At 41.9% G+C, this 19,900-nt stretch overlaps 1 protein-coding gene across 1 annotated transcript; it reads left to right on the forward strand.

Moving 5' to 3' along the window:
- Positions 1 to 970: 970 nt before the first annotated feature.
- LOC121534785 (zinc transporter 9) lies at positions 971 to 19,186 on the forward strand. Its single transcript, XM_041841355.2, has 18 exons — positions 971 to 1,417; positions 2,057 to 2,205; positions 2,325 to 2,531; positions 3,452 to 3,602; positions 4,108 to 4,200; positions 4,425 to 4,507; positions 4,912 to 4,970; positions 7,790 to 7,860; positions 8,516 to 8,618; positions 9,549 to 9,604; positions 9,726 to 9,861; positions 10,139 to 10,178; positions 10,560 to 10,631; positions 10,898 to 11,005; positions 11,635 to 11,800; positions 14,044 to 14,173; positions 15,598 to 15,711; positions 17,450 to 19,186. Exons 2-18 carry the CDS (start codon positions 2,097 to 2,099, stop codon positions 17,492 to 17,494), a joined length of 1,743 nt encoding a protein of 580 aa, XP_041697289.1. The 5' UTR covers positions 971 to 1,417; positions 2,057 to 2,096; the 3' UTR covers positions 17,495 to 19,186.
- Positions 19,187 to 19,900: the final 714 nt, after the last annotated feature.

Here is a 19,900-nt window from a genome sequence, read left to right on the forward strand (position 1 = left end):
TAATCGAACCCACAATTGCTGACGCTCCAGATACTCAACTAGTCTCAAGAAGGCCAGTTTTATTGCTTCTTTAATCAGCACAACAGTTTTCAGCTGTGCTAACATAATTTCAAAAGGGTTTTCTAATGATCAATTAGCCTTTTAAAATGATATACTTGGATTAGCAAACACAACATGCCATTGGAACACAGGACTGATGGTTGCTGATAATGGGCCTCTGTACGCCTATGTAGATATTCCATTAAAAATCAGCCCTTTCCAGCTACAATAGCCATTTACAACATTAACGATGTCTACACTGTATTTCTAATCAATTTGATGTTATTTTGCACATCTAGCATTACAGTGTTAATACTATTGTAATTATTTTGCACTATAGCCTATTTATTGCCTTACCTCCATAACTTGCTACATTTGCACACACTGTATATATATTTTCTGCTGTATTTTTGACTTTATGTTTTTTACCCCATATGTAACTCTGTGTTGTTTTTATTGCACTGCTTTGCTTTATCTTGGCCAGGTCGCAGTTGTAAATGAGAACCTGTTCTCAACTGGCTTACCTGGTTAAATAAAGGTGGGAAAAAAAAAAAAAAAAAAATTAATGGACAAAACATTTGCTTTTCTTTCGAAAACAAGGACATTTCTAAGTGATCCCAAACTTTTGAACAGTAGTGTAAATACAATCAGAACCAAATTAGCTAACAAAATAAAACGTTTTATTTAAATAAAAATCAGTCATAAAACACCTAGCTAAAATTATTAAAATATGTACAATATTTACAAAGCTCTCTGCCTACAGCACGGCGCCATGGCAACCACGGAACTCCAACTCCATTACAATAGGAAGCTCTACGCAAATAACTTATGACGCTTTCCAGACAACCGAGAACTCGGAAGAAAAGGAGGTCAAATCGTGACGTCAGTGATTTTCAGGTCCGAAAGGCGGATCTTTAGAAAGTGTCCTGATGCCGCGTTCCAAACAACTCGGAACTGGGAACTCGGAAATCTCTGACTTCAGTGCGTTTAAAACAACTGGGAACTCGGGAAAAAACGCGCTCCGACTGGCAAAAATCTATTTGAACGGTCATCCAACTTGGAATTTCAACTCGGAATTTCTGGCATCTTTCTAGAGCTCTGACTTTACGACCTGAAGATCACTGATGTTATGATTTGACCTTTGACTTGGAATTCCGAGTTGGATAACCGTTCAAAACGAGCTCGTTTTTTTTCCTCCGAGTTCACAGTTGTCTTGAACGCACTGGAGTTGGAAGTCAGAGATATTCGAGTTCCCAGTTGCTTTCAACGCGGCATTCGTCTCAGTGAATTTATTTACGGCCGCAGTGGTTATCTTGCTAGCGGGTTAACATAACTCAAAATGGACTGAGATATGCGGAGCAAATATCACACAAGAAAGGTAAGGCCGTCCTGAAATAACAACGACTATCTGCCATCCAAAACAAACGCACAATGAATGTATACGTAGGGAGATGCTTTATTGTAGCATGTGCTAGCTGGCTAACGTTAGCTAGCTAACCAATAGCTAACTAGGTATTCCAAACCCGTTTGGCCTCTCACCGTCCAGTGCCGGGGGCAGTGGCTGGCTTTATCTGGCTTACCAAGATCAAGTTAGCTAGCAAGCAAGCTAGACCGCAAGGTAACAGTGTCCCTCCGTTTTATGTATTGACAGTACTGTTATAACATAACATTGACCAGGTTAACAGGGCGCTTTCGATGTAATGCCAAGTTCTGTGTCATTTGAACCTCAGCCTGCTAACCTAGCTAGTTAGCCAACTAGTTGTCTATCTAGCTATACTAGCCGGTCAGCCAACTTAGAAGTAGCTAATTGATGTGATGCGGCATTATTAGCTAACTAGCTAGCTACATCCAGGTACTGCGATCATTTTAGATGGTAGTTGTATCATCATGATGATGATGATGATGATTTCTTTGGGAGGCGAGTCGGGTTTGTCTTGTTAACTTAGTGTAGATAGCTAGGTATGTTTGGCCGAACTCAACCGATGCCTACTGACAGTGCTTGTTCTCACTCAAACAGCAAGTTCCAGCATTGCTCTACGAAGCCCGCAACTGCGAGGATGTTCCCCGGCCTGGCACAGAGACCATGGCAAGTATTCTGCAGGGTCTACCGGCAGCACAGAACCCCACTGTCACAACGACCCCACACTGTTGCCCGACCATGTCACGGTGAGGCTCACATGTTCAAGTCAATGCTTGACACATTTTTTATGCATAACACTCTGTCAGTGCAAAGTGTGTGTAGTGTATCTAATAGTATGTTTTAGCTAACACACATTTCCCTACAGGGTGGCAGAATGGAGGGATGCACAATCTGTGGTTCAGCCTCCCTGACTTCCGTGTAGCCGCTCTAACAACAAGCCGTGTCCAGTACTATTCTACCTCCAGCAGCAGTAAGGATGGCCTCCCTCCTCCTACTACACAAGGACCAGACAGTACGCCTACTGTGGAGAAGGTGCTAGCTGGGGCTGCACAACTCTCCTCAGACTCCCCAGGTAATGGCCACTGCTTGTCCTGTTTTGGCAATATGTATATGTGTATTCACTAGGAACCAAACAGGAGCAAACTTGTTTGTAATACGTTTTGCTATGGTGCCCGCTAATAATACACCCCAGTATTATGTTCAGGTGTAGTAAGAACATTGTCAAAATAGGATTGAAAAGTATCTCTATCAGTCTTTATATTCTGGTACTCTTTATTTTTTTTATTTTTTTTTTAAAACATGCTTGACCCTAACCCCTAAAACAGCTGGAAGTAGTTCTGGTGAATAAGCAATGTGACTTATCTAGCTATGTCTTTTTTAGTTATTGTGTTCAGCAGTGGTGGAAAAAGTACCCAATTGTCATACTGTAGTAAAAGTAAAGCTACCTTAATAGAAAATCACCCTGTAAAATACTACTTGAGAAAAAGTCAAAGTATTTGGTTTCAAATATTCTTAAGTATCAAAAGTGAATGCAATTGCAAAAATATACTTAAGTACAAGTATAAATCATTTAAAAATTGCTTATATTAAGCAAACCAGACGGCACAATTTTCTTGTTTTTTAAATTTACGGATAGCCAGGGGCACACTAAAACACGCAGACATCATTTACAAATTAAGCATTTGTTTTTAGCGAGTCCTCCAGATCAGGGATGTTGTCTTGATAAGTGCTTGAATTGGACCATTTTCCTGTCCTGCTATGCATTCAAAATGTAACGAGTACTTTTGAGTGTCAGGGGGAAATGTATGGAGTAAAAAGTAAATTTATGTTCTTTAGGAATGTAGTAAAGTAAAAGTTGTCAAAAATATAAATAGTAAAGTACAGATACTTTAAAGTACTACTTAAGTAGTACTTTAAAGTATTTTTATTTAAGTACTTTACACCACTGGTGTTCAGTAAAAAAATTGGCACTCTTCTTTTTTTAAATCTCAGGGTCAACAACGCCCCAAGGTCTGACAAAAACTGAGACAATTCAAGTGAAAGTGCGGGCTGTGCTTAAGAAGAGGGACTATGGATCCAAGTACACCCAGAACAACTTTATCACTGCAGTCAGAGCTATGAACGAGTTCTGTCTCAAGCCAAGGTAAACCCTCAATAACAGGGAATTTTGACAATTAGGCATTAATGGATACAGGTTAACCAAAACTCACAATGGCGAAAGTATTGCTATTTCTTGTGTGTTTTCTGCTGGTGCGTGGGCAATGTACACTTTGAAAGAAGTTGTAGCTATCCTTTTCTGAATTCAGTGTATTCCAGACCATACTAGTGCTGCTTAGCATTACAATCTTCCACTGAGCTAATGGGGAAACACACTGTGGGTTCGATTACAGGCTCAAAATGGTCAGAAACAATGTATGCACTCACTAACTGTAAGTCGCTCTGGATAAGAGCGTCTGCTAAATGACTAAAATGTAAAATTATCACATTAAGGGAAGTTAACATGCCCATGGCTCAGTCATTGATGCAGGGACTGCTTGATGTACTCAGCCCACTGTCGCTGTCTCTCTTTCTGTCTCGCTCGCTATTTCTGACTATTCTCTTTCTTTCTCTCTTTTTCTTTCTCTCTTTTATCTTTCGTGTGACCTTAGTGACCTGGAGCAGCTAAGGAAGATCCGTCGACGCAGCCCACACGACGACACTGAGGCATTCACTGTATTCCTGCGATCAGATGTGGAAGTCAAGTTAGTACATTTTACATTCCTTACTTACCAGTAAAATCATGTCACAAAAAAACAAGTGTTTACAGCACCAAAATTAACATCAATTGTTGGAATCATGCACTTTACAGTTGACTGCACATTAGCAACCTTAAGCCAATGTGATGCTATTAGGTAGACTATATTGATGCTAATAGGTAGACCATATTGTATACGAAACGAAAATGTTATTTCAATCGGACTTCCAGAGCTCTAGATGTGTGGGGAAGTCCTGAAGCCCTTGACAGAGAGCGGAAACTCAGGAAAGTGGAGGAGAGAGAGTACGAAGAGAGTAGGTATCCTCCACCCTGCATGTGCATTCTGTGACTAACTGTACAATAACCGTCTATACTTGCTCTGTTTATTATGTGTGTTGTTTTCTTTTTGTAACCCAGCCCAACCTAGGCTGTGTAGTTGGTGTGATGATGTGGTTTTTACATATTGACATGTAGCCTGGGTCATATTTATTAGGTAACAAATGGAAGAGAACGGACTAACTTGGCTAGTCCAATAAGAAATGCTCATTTTCATTTCCCGTTACAAAACGTTTCTGTGCAGGCCCTAATGAACACGACCCACCAGTGGCTACCTGGTTCCTCAGTGGTGTTGCGATTAATTACAATGATGGTCTGTGCTGTGAGCTTACACTCACTGTCTCCGTTTATGCTCTCTTCACTCCTTTTCACTGTCTTTCAGATATTTTCCGGAATCAGCAGCTGCTAAAGGAGTACAAAGATTTCTGGGGAAACACAAAGGTGAGTTCAGGGCCAATGTGACCTGAAGCAGTGTGATGTGGTTCCCTATTGAAAGCCTGCATCACAGCCCTGCATCACTGGTCCCGTGTGGCTCAGTTGGTAGAGCATGGCGCTACGGTTGTGGGTACGATGCCCATGGTGGATCAGTAGGAAAAATGTACACTACCGTTCAAAAGTTTGGGGTCACTTAGAAATGTCCTTGTTTTCGAAAGAAAATCATTTTTTTGTCCATTTTAAAATACCATAAAATTGATCAGAAATACAGTGTAGACATTGTTAATGTTGTAAATGGCTATTGTAGCTGGAAACAGATTATTTTTAATGGAATATCTACATAGGCGTACAGAGGCCCATTATCAGCAACCATCAGTCCTGTGTTCCAATGGCACGTTGTGTTTGCTAATCCAAGTTTATCATTTTAAAAGGCTAATTGATCATTAGAAAACACTTTTATGAAAACCCAATTATGTTAGCACAGCTGAAAACTGTTGATTTTAAAGAAGCAATAAAACTGGCCTTCTTAAGACTAGTTGAGTATCTGGAGCGTCAGCAATTGTGGGTTCGAATTACAGGCTCAAAATGGCCAGAAACAAATAACTTTCTTCTGAAACTCGTCAGTCTATTCTTGTTCTGAGAAATTAAGGCTATTCCATACGAGAAATTGCCAAGAAACTGAAGATCTCGTACAACGCTGTGTACTATTCCCTTCACAGAACAGCGCAAACTGGCTCTAACCAGAATAGAAAGAGGAGTGGGAGGCCCCGGTGCACAACTGAGCAAGAGGACAAATACATTAGTGTCTAGTTTGAGAAACAGGCGCATCACAGGTCCTCAACTGGCAGCTTCATGAAATAGTTACCCGCAAAACACCAGTCTCAACGTCAACAGTGAAGAGGCGAGTCCGGGATGCTGACCTTCTAGGCAGAGTTGCAAAGGAAAAGCCATATCTCAGACTGGCCAATAACAAGAAAAGATTAAGATGGGCAATCTGAGATATGGCTTTTTCTTTGCAACTCATTTCTAAGTGACACCAAACTTTTGAACGGTAGGGTATGCATTTACATGACATTGTTTCATTCTCACCAACGTTCATTGACACAGTGCCTCTGTATAACGCTGGTCTCCTTTCAATGATCCTTTACAGTACTGCACCACCTAGCATGTGATGGTGCATTCTATACTGTACTTAATTTTTGTGTGCTGAAAATCCTCTAAATATGCTACCTTTGACTCCGCTAGTGCCTTGACTTTTTCCACATTTTGTTACATTACATCCTCATTCTAAAATTAATTAAATAGTTTTTTCCCCTCATCATCAACACACAATACCCCATAATGACAAAGCAAAAACAGGTTTTTAGAAATGTTTGCGAATGTATTAAAAATCTAAAAAAACATCACATTTACATAAGTATTCAGACGCTTTACTCAGTACTTTGTTGAAGCACCTTTGGCAGCGATTACAGCATCGAGCCTTCTTGGGTATAACGCTACAAGCTTGGCACACCTGTATTTGGGGAGTTTTTACAAATCTTCTCTGCAGATCCTCTCAAGCTTGGTTTGGATGGGGAGCGTTGCTGCACAGCTATTTTAAGGTCTCTCCAGAGATGTTCGATCGGGTTCAAGTCTGGGCTCAGGCTGGGCCACTCAAGGACATTCAGGGACTTGTCCCGAAGCCTCTCCTGCGTTGTCTTGGCTGTGTGCTTAGGGTTGTTGTCCTATTGGAAGGTGAACCTTCGCCCCAATCTGTGGTCCTGAGCGCTCTGGAGCAGGTTGTCATCAAGGATCTCTCTGTACTTTGCTCCGTTAATCTTTCCTTTGATCCTGACTAGTCTCCCAGTCCCTGCCGCTGAAAAACATCCCCACAGCATGATGCTGCAACCACCATGCTTCACCGTAGGGCTGGTGCCAGGTTTCCTCCAGACGTGACGCTTGGCATTCAGGCCAAAGAGTTCAATCTTGGTTTCATCAGACCAGAGAATGTTGTTTCTCATGGTCAGAGTCTTTAGGTGCCTTTTGGCAAACTCCAAGCAGGCTGTCATGTGCCTTTTACTGAGGAGTGGCTTCCGTCTGGCCACTCTACCATAAAGGCCTGATTGGTGGAGTGCTGCAGAGATTGTTGTCCTTCTGGAAGGTTCTCCCATCTCAACAGAGGAACTCTAGAGCTCTGTCAGAGTGAACATCGGGTTCTTGGTCACCTCCCTGACCAAGGCCCTTCTCCCCTGATTGCTCAGTTTTGCCAGGCGGCCAGCTCTAGGAAGAGTCTTGGTGGTTCCAAACCACAGGTGGACTCCAAGTTGTAGAAACATCTCAAGGATGATCAATGGAAACAGGATGCACCTGAGCTCAATTTCGAGTCTCATAGCAAAGGGTCTGAATACGTATGTAAATAAGGTATTTCTGTTTTTAATTTGTAGTACATTTGCAAACATTTATAAATACCTGTTTTCACTTTGTCATTATGGGGTAATGTGTGTAGATTGCTGAGGGAATAAAAAAATAATATATATTTTAGTATAATAATGTAACAAAATGTGGAAAGAGTCAAGGGGTCTGAATACTTTCCGAAGGCACTGTATATGAAGGGCTCTGATGGTTAAACGAAAGATGGGTAGTGTCTAACTTATTTTGTAACATTCTCTGGAAGTATATATTATGTAGATTAAGACATTCATTGAAAATCCTCAGATAAAAATACTTTATTTGAATTAATTTAGAATGGAATTGACGCTATTGCTTTTCCTAGAATCATAATTCTGATATAGCAGACATTATCTCCAGTAGGCTTGATCTTTTCTCTCCCTTCTCCTGTCATGTAGCCCCGATCAGGCAGCAATAGGGCGACATTTTCACAAGGGCCGGGGAAGGTGGTGATGGTGGCCATATGCATGTAAGTCTCCTTTTCCTCACCTGTTGCCCCCCTCCTCCCAGAATAGTGTCTCATTTACTTTTGTCATACCCTACTGTTAAAATGACCTTCATGAAAACTCACGAAAACCCCACAAAAAAACAGCCAATTTATTCTTATGCATGCCAGAATTGTTTAACTGTAGTTGCATTTCATTTTCTTCAGCCGGGGATTCAAATGTGAGTAAAGTACAAGTTGATCAGGGCAAGGGGTAGGTTCTCACACGAGACACTGTTGGTGTATTGGATTAGAGCTATTGAGTTAGCAGGCATGACAGTCACATGAGGGACTCCACTGTGTCTGTTCACATTAACCCCCATGTCATGCAGGAAGTTTAGGAGTTAGCGTAATTCATTTACAAGACACACAGTATGGGTCTTAACTCTTCTCTGGATACATCCTCAATCCAAGTAATTGTTATCAGTTGATACATTGAGTTGGAAAGTATGCTCAATCATGCAAAGAAAAGGAAGTAAAACGAAACATTATTCTATGGGTTAAACACCGGCCATTGAATTGTATATTAGAGAGCGTAAACTTTTAACTCGTCCTATATGAAAACTACTATTTTTCTTGTCCTCTCTGATTGATGTGAGTAGGTTTTTAAGGTTGATTGTGTTGTTCTCTCTGCCCTCAGTAATGGACTGAATTTCTTCTTCAAGCTCCTGGCTTGGGTGTACACTGGATCAGCCAGCATGTTCTCAGAGGCCATTCACTCCCTGGCTGACACCTGCAACCAGGTCAGATACAGTGGCTATGTCCTAATTATCTCTCCTTCCTCCTAAAGTGTGCCCTTGTTCACTCCCCTTCGCTGATTTGAAAGGTAATGACTGGTATCGGAAATATTGTGGAAACTCCCACGATCCCATGCCTCAATCAATCCAATGCTTTGAGATTTGTGGGAAGTAGTGAATGAGTGCACACTTCAGGAGGAAAGATATGTTATTGGGACATGCCCTCCAAATCCACTGGCTACCAAGAAGTGCACATATCGTCACATACCCTGATATTGCAATTAGGGATGAGTTAGAATTCGTGATTAATAGAGTTGGTCCTGTTGTGGACATTCTTACACAGGGACACTCAAAGTCAATCTTAAATGAATCATTGTTTATTATCAGTTAACTGGAGAGGTTCCAACAAACTTGATGCGCCATAGTGAATGTCTGTCAGGAGCTCTCCCGGGGCAGTCCGGTTAGATCTCTTATATACAGACAAGTTATATTTGCATGATTTAGCTTATTCATTCATAATTAATTCATAATTAACGTTTGCTTCATTCATGTGACTGACCTATACTGGGTCATGCATGTGACAGACCAATACCTCATGAGGCTTCTTCTCTCTAAGCTGAGACCTTGGAACTGCGACATCTTTCGTTCTCAAAACAAGGGTCTGGGCGTAGTGCCAAATTACAGATACTGATAGTGAGGGTTCGTTCAATCAGTCACTTGCATGAACACAGAAAACTGTTATTAGAAAAGCACAAACATAAAATGTTCCATCACAGTCCCATCCCTGATTGCAATGGATAACACCAGTTACCATGAGTGTCTTAAAAGCCAGAGCTGGAATGTACTGTATGATAGTCATTGTAAACAATGTGTCATATACAGTATATTTTGTAAAGGCTGCAGATTCGATTTATACCTCATCACTCTCTCCTGCAGGCTCTTCTTGCAATCGGCATCAGCCAGTCTGTCCGGAACCCTGACGCTGTCCACCCGTAAGGACCACACCACCATTAAATGATACTCTGTTGATCCTCTGCTCCAACCTGTGTGTGTCTGTCTTCTGGAGGGGGTGAGTGCAGATATAAAACACATGTTTTATTCTCTGACTTTAAGGTACGGCTTCTCCAACATGCGCTACATCGCCTCACTCATCAGCGGCGTGGGCATCTTCATGATGGGAGCGGGTCTCTCTTGGTACCACGGCATCATGGGACTGCTGCACCCACAGCCAATCGAGTCTCTGCTTTGGGTGAGTGGCCACATTGTTACTGCTGCTGAGGGGATCAGTTTGGGCATGACCACGTGCAGAATAGCTCATCTTAATCACATACTAGCTATTTGGAATGCAAGATTTGTACAGTGATTCTGCACAGTCTGACTGCAATGTTGTCGGTATCAAACATTCACATAATCTTTGATTTGAGTAACTGTTACGTCCTCTTGTCTATTTGCCAAAGTGGTTGATCGAACCGTGCTTTTGGAACGATGTCCCTCTTAATTGTTGGTTTGTGTTTTGTCTCTTGCAGGCTTACTGTATCTTGGCAGGATCTCTGGTCTCAGAAGGAGGTATCTTATGGTCTGAAATTACTATCACCCTCTGGGACTGTATTCATCAAGTGTCTCGGAGTAGGAGTTCTGATTTGGGATCAGTTTTGCCTTTTTAGGTCAATATGAATAACATTACCTGGACGGGGGGGGAACTTATCTTAGATCGGCACTCCTATTCTGAGACGCTTGATAGCCCGTGATATGTACTTGTATTTAAAATAAATGGATGTAATGCAGTATATGTGTTCAATAGGAAGGTACACTGACTGTTCTACGGAACCCATGATATGTACTTGTATTTAAAATGGATGTAAAGCAGTATATGTGTTCAATAGGAAGGTACACTGACTGTTCTATGGATTTGCATGTTTCTTTTTGCTTCTTCTATCTCCCTCTCAGCAACACTGCTAGTGGCCATCAATGAAATTAAAAAGAGTGCTGGCCAGCAAGGAGTGTCCTTCTATGAATATGGTTCGTACAATGCGTATTTGTTTTGTAACCTTTTTATTTGATGTACCGGTATGCATCAATAACTAGAGTACCTACCCAAGTTTTAACATTACCCCAGTCTTAATTCCAAATTATTTTATAAGTTAGTTGTTAGCATGTATTGCATTATGTAGCTACATCAATGATTTTGTGAGATAAAGTTATCTACATGTCATCCCTTACAATATGTATGTACATCAGTAGTTATTGTTGTGATCAGTAAAGCAGTATGTTGTTTTGATGTGCAGTGATGCAAAGCCGAGACCCCAGCACTAATGTGGTGCTGCTGGAAGACTCTGCTGCTGTGCTGGGAGTGATCATGGCCTCAAGCTGCATGGGGCTCACCTCGCTCACAGGTACACACACACACACACATAGCTCATCTCACTCACAGGTACTCACAGGTGTACACACACACACACACACACACACACACACAGCTCATCTCACTCACATGTACATACACACACACACAGGACTCACAAGTGTACACACACCTACACAGAGATGCTATTCATTTCCCCACACGTAGGCACTTCACTCCCAGGTGCTCACACAACCACGGGCCCCTCCAGTGGGCCACCATTGCACAACTTGAGTTCTCGAGTTACCCTAACAGTAACCCAGCTGTCTAAATTCTCTGGCCAGTCAAATACTTAATATTACCTATGTTATGTATTCTGTGTGAACCAGTGCTGTGTATTCTGAGTCTGAAATATATACACAGTACTAACATCCTATGCAGCCTACAAATGCAGATGACCTGGAACGCGTCAATGGTTAAGCCACAACTCCTTATTTAGTCTGCGTCCCAAAGGACACCCTATTCCCTTGATGGTGCAATACATAGTACTGCACTAAATAATGAATAGGGTGCCATTTGGAGCCCCATGGGCCCTGGTCAAAACTAGTGCACTATACCGTGAATATGGTACAATTTGGGACATAGACCAACTCTCTCTTTTTCCCTCGTGCCCTGTGCCAGGTAACCCGCTGTACGACAGCCTGGGCTCTCTGGGTGTGGGAACCCTACTGGGCGTAGTGTCAGCCTTCCTCATCTACACAAACACGGAGGCACTGCTGGGACGCTCCATCCAGGCCGAGCACGTCCAGAAACTCACGGAGTTCCTGGAGAATGATCCCGCTGTCCGGTTAGTCAGTGGCCGCCATGTCCAGTGTCCCAGGGTCGTTTTTATTAGGCACCAAACAGATGTTTTATTTATTTTTGTAATTACAAAAAAATAAGACAAACAGGAGGGCACTACCTGGAGTTTTCCAATAAGAAACACTCATTTTTGTCTCGCTGTTAGGTCAGTGACGCTCCAGCCCCAGGCCTCTCTATCCCTGTACCAGGGTTGTGTTCATTAGGCACCAATCAGAAGGAAAAACAGACTGAAACAGGGTGGGACTACCTTGACTTGGTCCAATAAGAAACACTCCTTTTCATTTTCAGATGCAACGCGATTGAAAATGTGTTCTGTTGCATACCTCCTAATGACCATGACCCTGGCCTATCCCACCACACAATCAGGCCTCAGCGCTCAGCACTGACACCATAGAGTACCACATTATGAGTTATAATACCCATAAAACCTAGCGCTCAAACAGGGAAATGGTTCCAATCGTTTTTCCACCATTCACTTTTCCCATAGGGGATTTTAGAAACACTTCAAATAAGGGCTGTGTTTTGTGTAGGCTTACCCTGGCGTGACGTTTTGATAACCGTGTAAATCTCTCTAGGACAAGGTGACTTTTATCAATATATTTGCCTGTATTTACCCCTCCCAAAAATGAAATGCTAATGTGGCTATCATAAAGAACTACAAATGCCATGATGATCTGGACGAGACTGCCGACTCGAGGCAAAGATAGTTAATCCAAAGATTCTTATCTAATGTTAGCTAAATGTAGTAATGAATAAATCGGCTACATTTCTTTAAATGGGCAATTCTGTGAACTGTTTTGTGAATTGAAGTTTTTTAATTGACACAATACCTGTTAGCAAAGGTGTCAGCTAGAGATGATGTTCAGGAGCTTGCAGGGATTTGTAGTTTTGCATGATGTCTACTTTGATGCTAATTAGCATTTTGGAATCTGAGAAATTAGAGCCGAAATATATTGTTTCTCAGGAGCTTAATGAAATGAGTTTCCATGGCCGAACAACTACACAAAAGCCTAAGATCACCATGCACAATGCCAAGCGTCGGCTTGAGTGGTGTAATGCTTGCCGCCATTGGAAACACGTTCTCTGGAGTGATGAATCACGCTTGACCATCTGGCAGTCCGACTGACAAATCTGGGTTTGGCGGATGGCAGGAGAATACTACCTGCCGCAATGCATAGTACCAACTGTAAATCCAGGCTCTGTCGTAGCCGGCCGTGACCGGGAGACCCATGGGGCGGCGCATAATTGGCCCTGCGTAGGGGAGGGAATGGCCGGCAGGGATGTAGCTCAGTTGGTAGAGCATGGCGTTTGCAATGCCAGGGTTGTGGGTTCAATTCCCACGGGGGGCCAGTATGAAAAATAAAATAATGTATGCACTCACTAACTGTAAGTCGCTCTGGATAAGAGCGTCTGCTAAATGACTTAAATGTAAAGTTTGGTGGAGGAGGAATAATGGTCTGGGGCTGTTTTTCATGGTTCGGGTTAGGCCCCTTAGTTCCTTTTGAAGGGAAATCTTAACGCTACAGCATACGATTCTGTGCTTCCAGCTTTGTGGTAACAGTTTGGGTAAGGCCCTTTCCTGTTTCAGCATGACAATGCCGCTGTGCACAAAGCGAGGACCATACAGAAATGGTTTGTCGAGATCGGTGTAGAAGAACTTGACTGGCCTGTACAGAGACCTGACCTCAACCCCACTGAACACCTTTGGGATGAATAGGAATGCTGACTGCGAGCCAGGCCTAATCGCCCAACATCAGTGCCCGACTTCTCTAATGCTCGTGGCTGAATGGAAGCAAGCCCCCGCAGCAATGTTCCAACATCTAGTGGAAAGCCTTGCTAGAAGAGTGGAGGCTGTTTTAGCAGCAAAGGGGGGACCAACTCCATATTAATGCCCATGACCTTTTGGTCATGTAGTGTATTTCCTAAATTAAACACATTTTTAGCTGAATTCCTGTTTCTCCTTTTTTTTTTTTTTTGTTGAAACGACTACTTTTAAAAAAACAAAATAAATCACAGTTTTGGCCCGCTGGCTGCATGTTGCCGATCCCTGCAGTACGTGATCTGCTCTTGAAATGTATTAATGTTATGGTTTATTTGTCAGTGACCATACACAAAATAAATATTGCCGACGAGTTGGATACATAGCTCATTTACACTTGTGGTCTCTAATATAAAATACATTTGAAAAAATATGTAACTAACACTTTTTTTTGTTTTTGCTGTGACCAGGGCGATCCACGATGTGAAGGCCACAGACCTGGGGCTAAGTAAAGTGCGCTTCAAGGCGGAGGTGGACTTTGACGGGAGGGTGGTGACACGCTCCTACCTGGAGAAGCAGGACATCGAACAGATCCTCAACGTAAGGCTAATGTAATGCTAAAAAGTGTTTCATGAAGGCGACTGTTTATCACCATAGCTTTTTTTTTGTTGGTCTTTCTGGTTTGGAGAGTTAGACATCCCTAGTAATCCATCTGCATTGATAGCCATTGTACGATCCTTTAAAGCTGCAATCTGGAATTTTGTTTTTCACCCAAACGGTAACCCTTCCACTTGTTTTGGTATCCAGCTGAAGGATGGTGCTGGGGAAATGTTTTATTTCAAACTGATTTTAATACTGTCTTGTACTTTATGTAACAGTGACTGAATATTGCTTAATGATACATGACTCGCCGAATGTAACAGAGCTAGCTGTGTGCATGATTATCTAGTCAAAGTACTGAGTGTACAGGTAACTGCCAAAATAAAGGAAACACAAACATAGTGTCTTAATAGGGCATTGGGCCACCACGAGCCAGAATAGCTTCAATGCACCTTGGCATAGATTCTACAAGTGCCCAGTGGATGGGGGGCAAAGTCATCCTATGGGCATTGTCATCCTATGGGGGCATAACCATGGTAGCCAAAATAATGGCCTGCCCAGCAAAATAATGGCCTGCCCAGTGCCTTCGGAAAGTATTCAGACCCCTTGACTTTTCCCACATTTTGTTACGTTAAAGCCTTAATCTAAAATGTTATTAAATAAATAAAAATCCTCAGCAATCTGCACACACTACCCCATAATGTCAAAGCGAAAACAGGTTTTTAGAAAATAAATGTTAAATGTATCAAAAAACAGAAATACCTTATTTACATAACTATTCAGACCCTTTGTTATGAGACTCGAAATTGAACTCGGGTGCATCCTGTTTCCATTGATCATCCTTGAGATGTTTCTACAACTTGATTGGAGTCCACCTGTGGTAAATTGATTGGACATGATTTGGAAAGGCACACACCTGTCTATATAAGGTCCCACAGTTGACAGTGCAGGTCAGAGCAAGAACCAAGTCATGAGGTTGAAGGAATTGTCCGTAGAGCTCTGAGATAGGATTTTGTCGCGGCACAGATCTGGGGAAGGGTACCAAAACAACTATTGAGTAAAGGGTCTGAATAATTATGTAAATGTGATATTTCTGTTTATTTTTTATAAATTAGCAAACATTTCTAATAACCTGTTTTTGCTTTGTCATTATGGGCTATTGTGTATAGATTGATGGGGGGGGGGGGACGATGTAATCATTTTTAGAATAAGGCTGTAACCTAACAAAATGTGGAAAAAGTCAAGGGGTCTGAATACTTTCCGAAGGCACTGTACATGACCCTAAGCATGATGGGATGTTAATTGCTGAATTAACTCAGGAGCCGCACCTGCTTTCAATATACTTTGTATCCCTCATTTACTCAAGTGTATCCATTATTTTGGCAGGTACCTGTATGTTTGTGTTACTTTGTTGTGGCTTATAGGACATCCAGCAGGTGAAGACCACTGATGAGCTGGAGAACTTCATGCTGAAGCACGGTGAGAACATCATCGACACCCTGGGGGCCGAGGTGGACCGCCTGGAGAAGGAACTCAAGGTAGAGTGGCACCGCACTCCCATTCTCTATGTACCCTTCTCCCCAAAGTGTGCACATGCTTATATCGATTCAATGCTTGAAGAACCAATCCACGAAGTAGAGTAAGGGAGTGCACACTTCATGTTAGGGAATTGGAATGCATGTCTGTACTTACCCCTCCATAGCTCCACCACCAACATGTTACATTTCAACACCATACACATAGCTTGTATTAACTCTTAGTTGGTGATCTGTTGAAGTGCATTCAACAGACGAAAGGATGAACTCCTAGAAAGATTTAGAGCAAAGGGCTACAATCAGACATGGTTAAATCAAACTGAAAGTAAACTCATGGATGTTCAGCACAACTACTGAGCAAGCCCTAGAGCCAGACCTTCTGTCCAACAGGTCACTACCTACACCCCACAAAGTCCAGAACTACTAGGCATCATTAAAAAACATTGGCATATTCTACGCTCAGACTCCACTCTATGTAATACATTTCAGTCTGCAGCCGCCTACCGTAGAGCTAAAAACATTAAAGACTGTGTTGTCCGATCCGACATCAGCCAAGGCGCAAACAAGACCAGCCTCCTGCATATTCCCCCCGGCAACTACAAGTGTGGCAATTTACTCAATGCCAGTACACAAAACATAGGAAAAGTTTCTCGCACCCCAGACCGGGTGGAGACATAAAAATCAAAAGTACCATCAATTGTCATTCTCGCAATGTGATCTATGTGATTCGCTGGCCGTGTGGCTTATTTTACGTAGGATAAACTTCAAGGGAGTCACGCACTAGAATGTGTGAGCACCGAAGTGCCATTACACGTGCTGACCCCAACAGCCCAGTGGCCCTCCATTTCAAAGAGAGGACACTCGCTTTGTGATTCTCTTTGTTTTTGTTTTTTTGTTTGGAATTGAACAAGTCAGTAAAAACAAACGCGGTGGCGATGTTGACATACACCGAAGGTCCAGAGAGACGTTCTGGATCCATTACTTAGATACTTTAGTCCCCAGACTTAATCTAGAGGACTATAGTATGCTTTGGTGACGAGCTCCATCCCTTTGTTGGTCCATTGACAACCCCCCCCCCCACCTATTTGTACTTCTTGTTTACACATGGAGGGAGCTTACTAGCTCACTAACTGTTGTCCAAACCAGTTGTTAGACCACTTTGCCTGAGCTTTTGATGTTTATTGTTGCTATCCCTAGTTTTGCTTAGCCCTGTTCATTTTTCAATACACAACATATTCAACATGTATTATATAGTAGTGGTTGTATATCAATTACACCTATTGTAGTTGAAAAAAGCTTGCACAGTTTTCCAATTGTTGTTTACTGGTATCACTTCTGTATTTCATCAATAGGTGGAGACATTGACCACAGCACACCAGACCCTTAGTACTAACCTGTATGGTCTACCACGCTGTCTCTCATTAGCACCACCAGCTGAAGAGAGTTTTCTCCCTAATTGTGTTCCCCATGCCCTGTATGAACTTGTCCATTCCCTTTGGGATTATTCTGAAGCAGGCCATTGTAGGCCGAAACGTCTATTTTAAACTTGTCTAATAAAACTATGTATTTTTAATGGTGAGTGAGCATTGTAACTTTTCCTGTCCAATGATGGGTTAGTGATCAGAACCAGAAATATCACTCTCATGATATCACATTATCATCCAAGATAATTGTTGACATTCATTTAATGCTAAAAAGAAGTGGTAAGATTTAATGTGTTGTGTTTTTTGTCCCTCAACAGCAACGCAATCCAGAGGTACGGCACGTCGACCTGGAGATTCTATAACACTACGGATCTACACAGGGAAAGTTGTGCTACAACAAGAAGGGGGGGGGAGAGCCAAGCTGACCTCTGCACTCTGCTTATCTCCCTCCCACTGTCTCCCATAGTCTCTAACCAACTCATCAGAAGAAGTCTTACTGTAGAATAGCCCTGCATCACATAAGCACCAGACACACGTGCTGGGACAGTGTTGATTTATTTAGACATGGTTGTAGTGCGTTGTCACTCTCAGGCAGTGGATGTACAGTTACCTTTTTGAATATAGTTCTCATTCGTTGACTTTTGTTCATGTTTCTGCACAAAGAAAAAGAAGTGTGTTGAAAAATCATGTCTTTGGACTATTCAGAGTCAAATGGACCAGTATCAATAAGCAGTTCTACATGAAGCTACATAGAACCACACTCCCTCTGCAAAAATTCCCTTATGAATGCAAATAATTATACAAGTGCTCTTGACAAAAGCAGCATAGAAGAGTTTACTTGAGTATAAGTTTGAAGTATGTAGAGAAAGTATATATATTTTTTATTTATATTTTGGGACAAGTACCTATGCGCACTGCAAAGCTGGCATCTCACCAGTTCATTGATTGGAATTTTGAATTAGTGATGACTAGATTGCGTTCCAATAACAATGTTATTGGTAGCATATACCATTGATGAAAGAAGAGTTGTTCAAAAGTGTTCTAAGAGTTAGTGATTTTATATGTTTAAAAGAGTAAGCTGACTGATCTTGAATACAGTAGCACTTAATGAGAAATCAAACCAGTTGCTGCTGGTGTATCAGGCACCCTTAAAGATGCATCATTTCCAAATTCATCCAGTTGTAGGCAGTAGTGTCCCTTGCTCTTACCTCGCTCCCTTTTGCTAGCACAGCTGACCTCTGCGTGTTGCTATGAAGTTCTGCAAACGTGGGGACGGTCACTCGTTTGCTCTCTCAGCGGGCTTGTCAGCAGACGACAGATTGTGTGTTTTGCTCCAAAGATGAAGTGGTCTTCGGACACCCAGACCGAACGAACGTCCCCTCCTTTACCAGTGTAAATAATAGTGGGCTGTCGGTAGCCAATTTGTTTCTGAGCCTTTTGTGAAATAATAAAACTCTTAATGTTTTACCGTGGACAGTTCAGTGTAAAAACTAATAAGACCAGGACAAATAATACATAATATTAATGCTCTGACTATCCATAAAAGATTGTGATGTTTGTACAGCCGTTGTCCCAACTTTGACCTTCCCAGCTTGATATTTCTGCTCCAACCTGGGGTGTATTCAGTGAGGTAAAACATTCACAACGTTGCAGATAGAAATGTAATGAATAGAGCTGACACGATTCCTATTCTATATGACAGAAAATCATAGCTGTGCTATACAATTAATATCTGTCTGAATGTTCTGTAAAATGTCACCCTCCTGAACAGACTTGTTGCATTCAGTGACTGCTTTTCTTTGAAGTCTGTGTTTATGTAACAGACAGTCTGGCCAATATACAGCAGGTTGCAGAGACACAGCTGTAAGCTTATACCCCAATGGTGAATACATACTCTGCTTTCTTTAGAGGTGGCCTGGAGTTGTTTCTGTTTTGTCGGGGGTGGATATATTTTTAAATGTGTTCATTGATTATGTAAGATTTCCCTTTGGTTATAGAACAATGGAATAACTGCTGAAGGACTTAAAATAAATAAATACATTTATGAACATCTATCTTTTTTGTTGTTGTTAGTATCTTCCCAAAGACTGATGAATTACTCCTGTAATGGTTTTGAATGGGGAGGACATACTGTCGTTCAACACAAGGAATGCCTGTGAAACTTTGGACTATCACAATTCCACACTGGATATTTGTCCCCTTGAGAGACAGAATATTAATATCCTCCCTGTCTTCCCATCCGGTACCTTATCTTTTTTCTATTGTGGGGCCCTACTATCTAGTGGTGGTTCGGGTTCCTATTGGATACCTACAGGGAGAGCAGTATTGCAATAACCTTCAAATGTATTCCCAATATGACAGTTGCCCAGACACAGATTAGGCTTAGTCTTGGAAGAAGCGCTTTCAATGGAGAATCTCCATTAAAAGTGTTTTTAAGTTTAGGACTAAGCTCAATCAAAGTCCAGGAAACTGGCCGTAGTATACAGTACGTTTCCAAGTTCAGGGGGAAAGGAAATGTGTACGATAGCAAAAAGCATGGCAGTCTACACAGTGTACAAAACATTAGGAACACCTGCTCTTTCCATGACAGACTGACCAGGTGAAAGCTATGATCCCTTATTGATGTCACATGTTACATCCACTTCAATCAGTGTAGATGAAGGGGAGGAGACAGGTTAAAGAATGATTTTTAAGACTTGAGACTATTGAGACATGATTGTGTATGTGTGACATTCAGAGGGTGAATGGGTAAGATAAAATATTGAACT

The sequence above is a fragment of the Coregonus clupeaformis genome, chromosome 2 (genome assembly GCF_020615455.1).
Source record: "Coregonus clupeaformis isolate EN_2021a chromosome 2, ASM2061545v1, whole genome shotgun sequence".
NCBI lineage: Eukaryota > Metazoa > Chordata > Actinopteri > Salmoniformes > Salmonidae > Coregonus > Coregonus clupeaformis.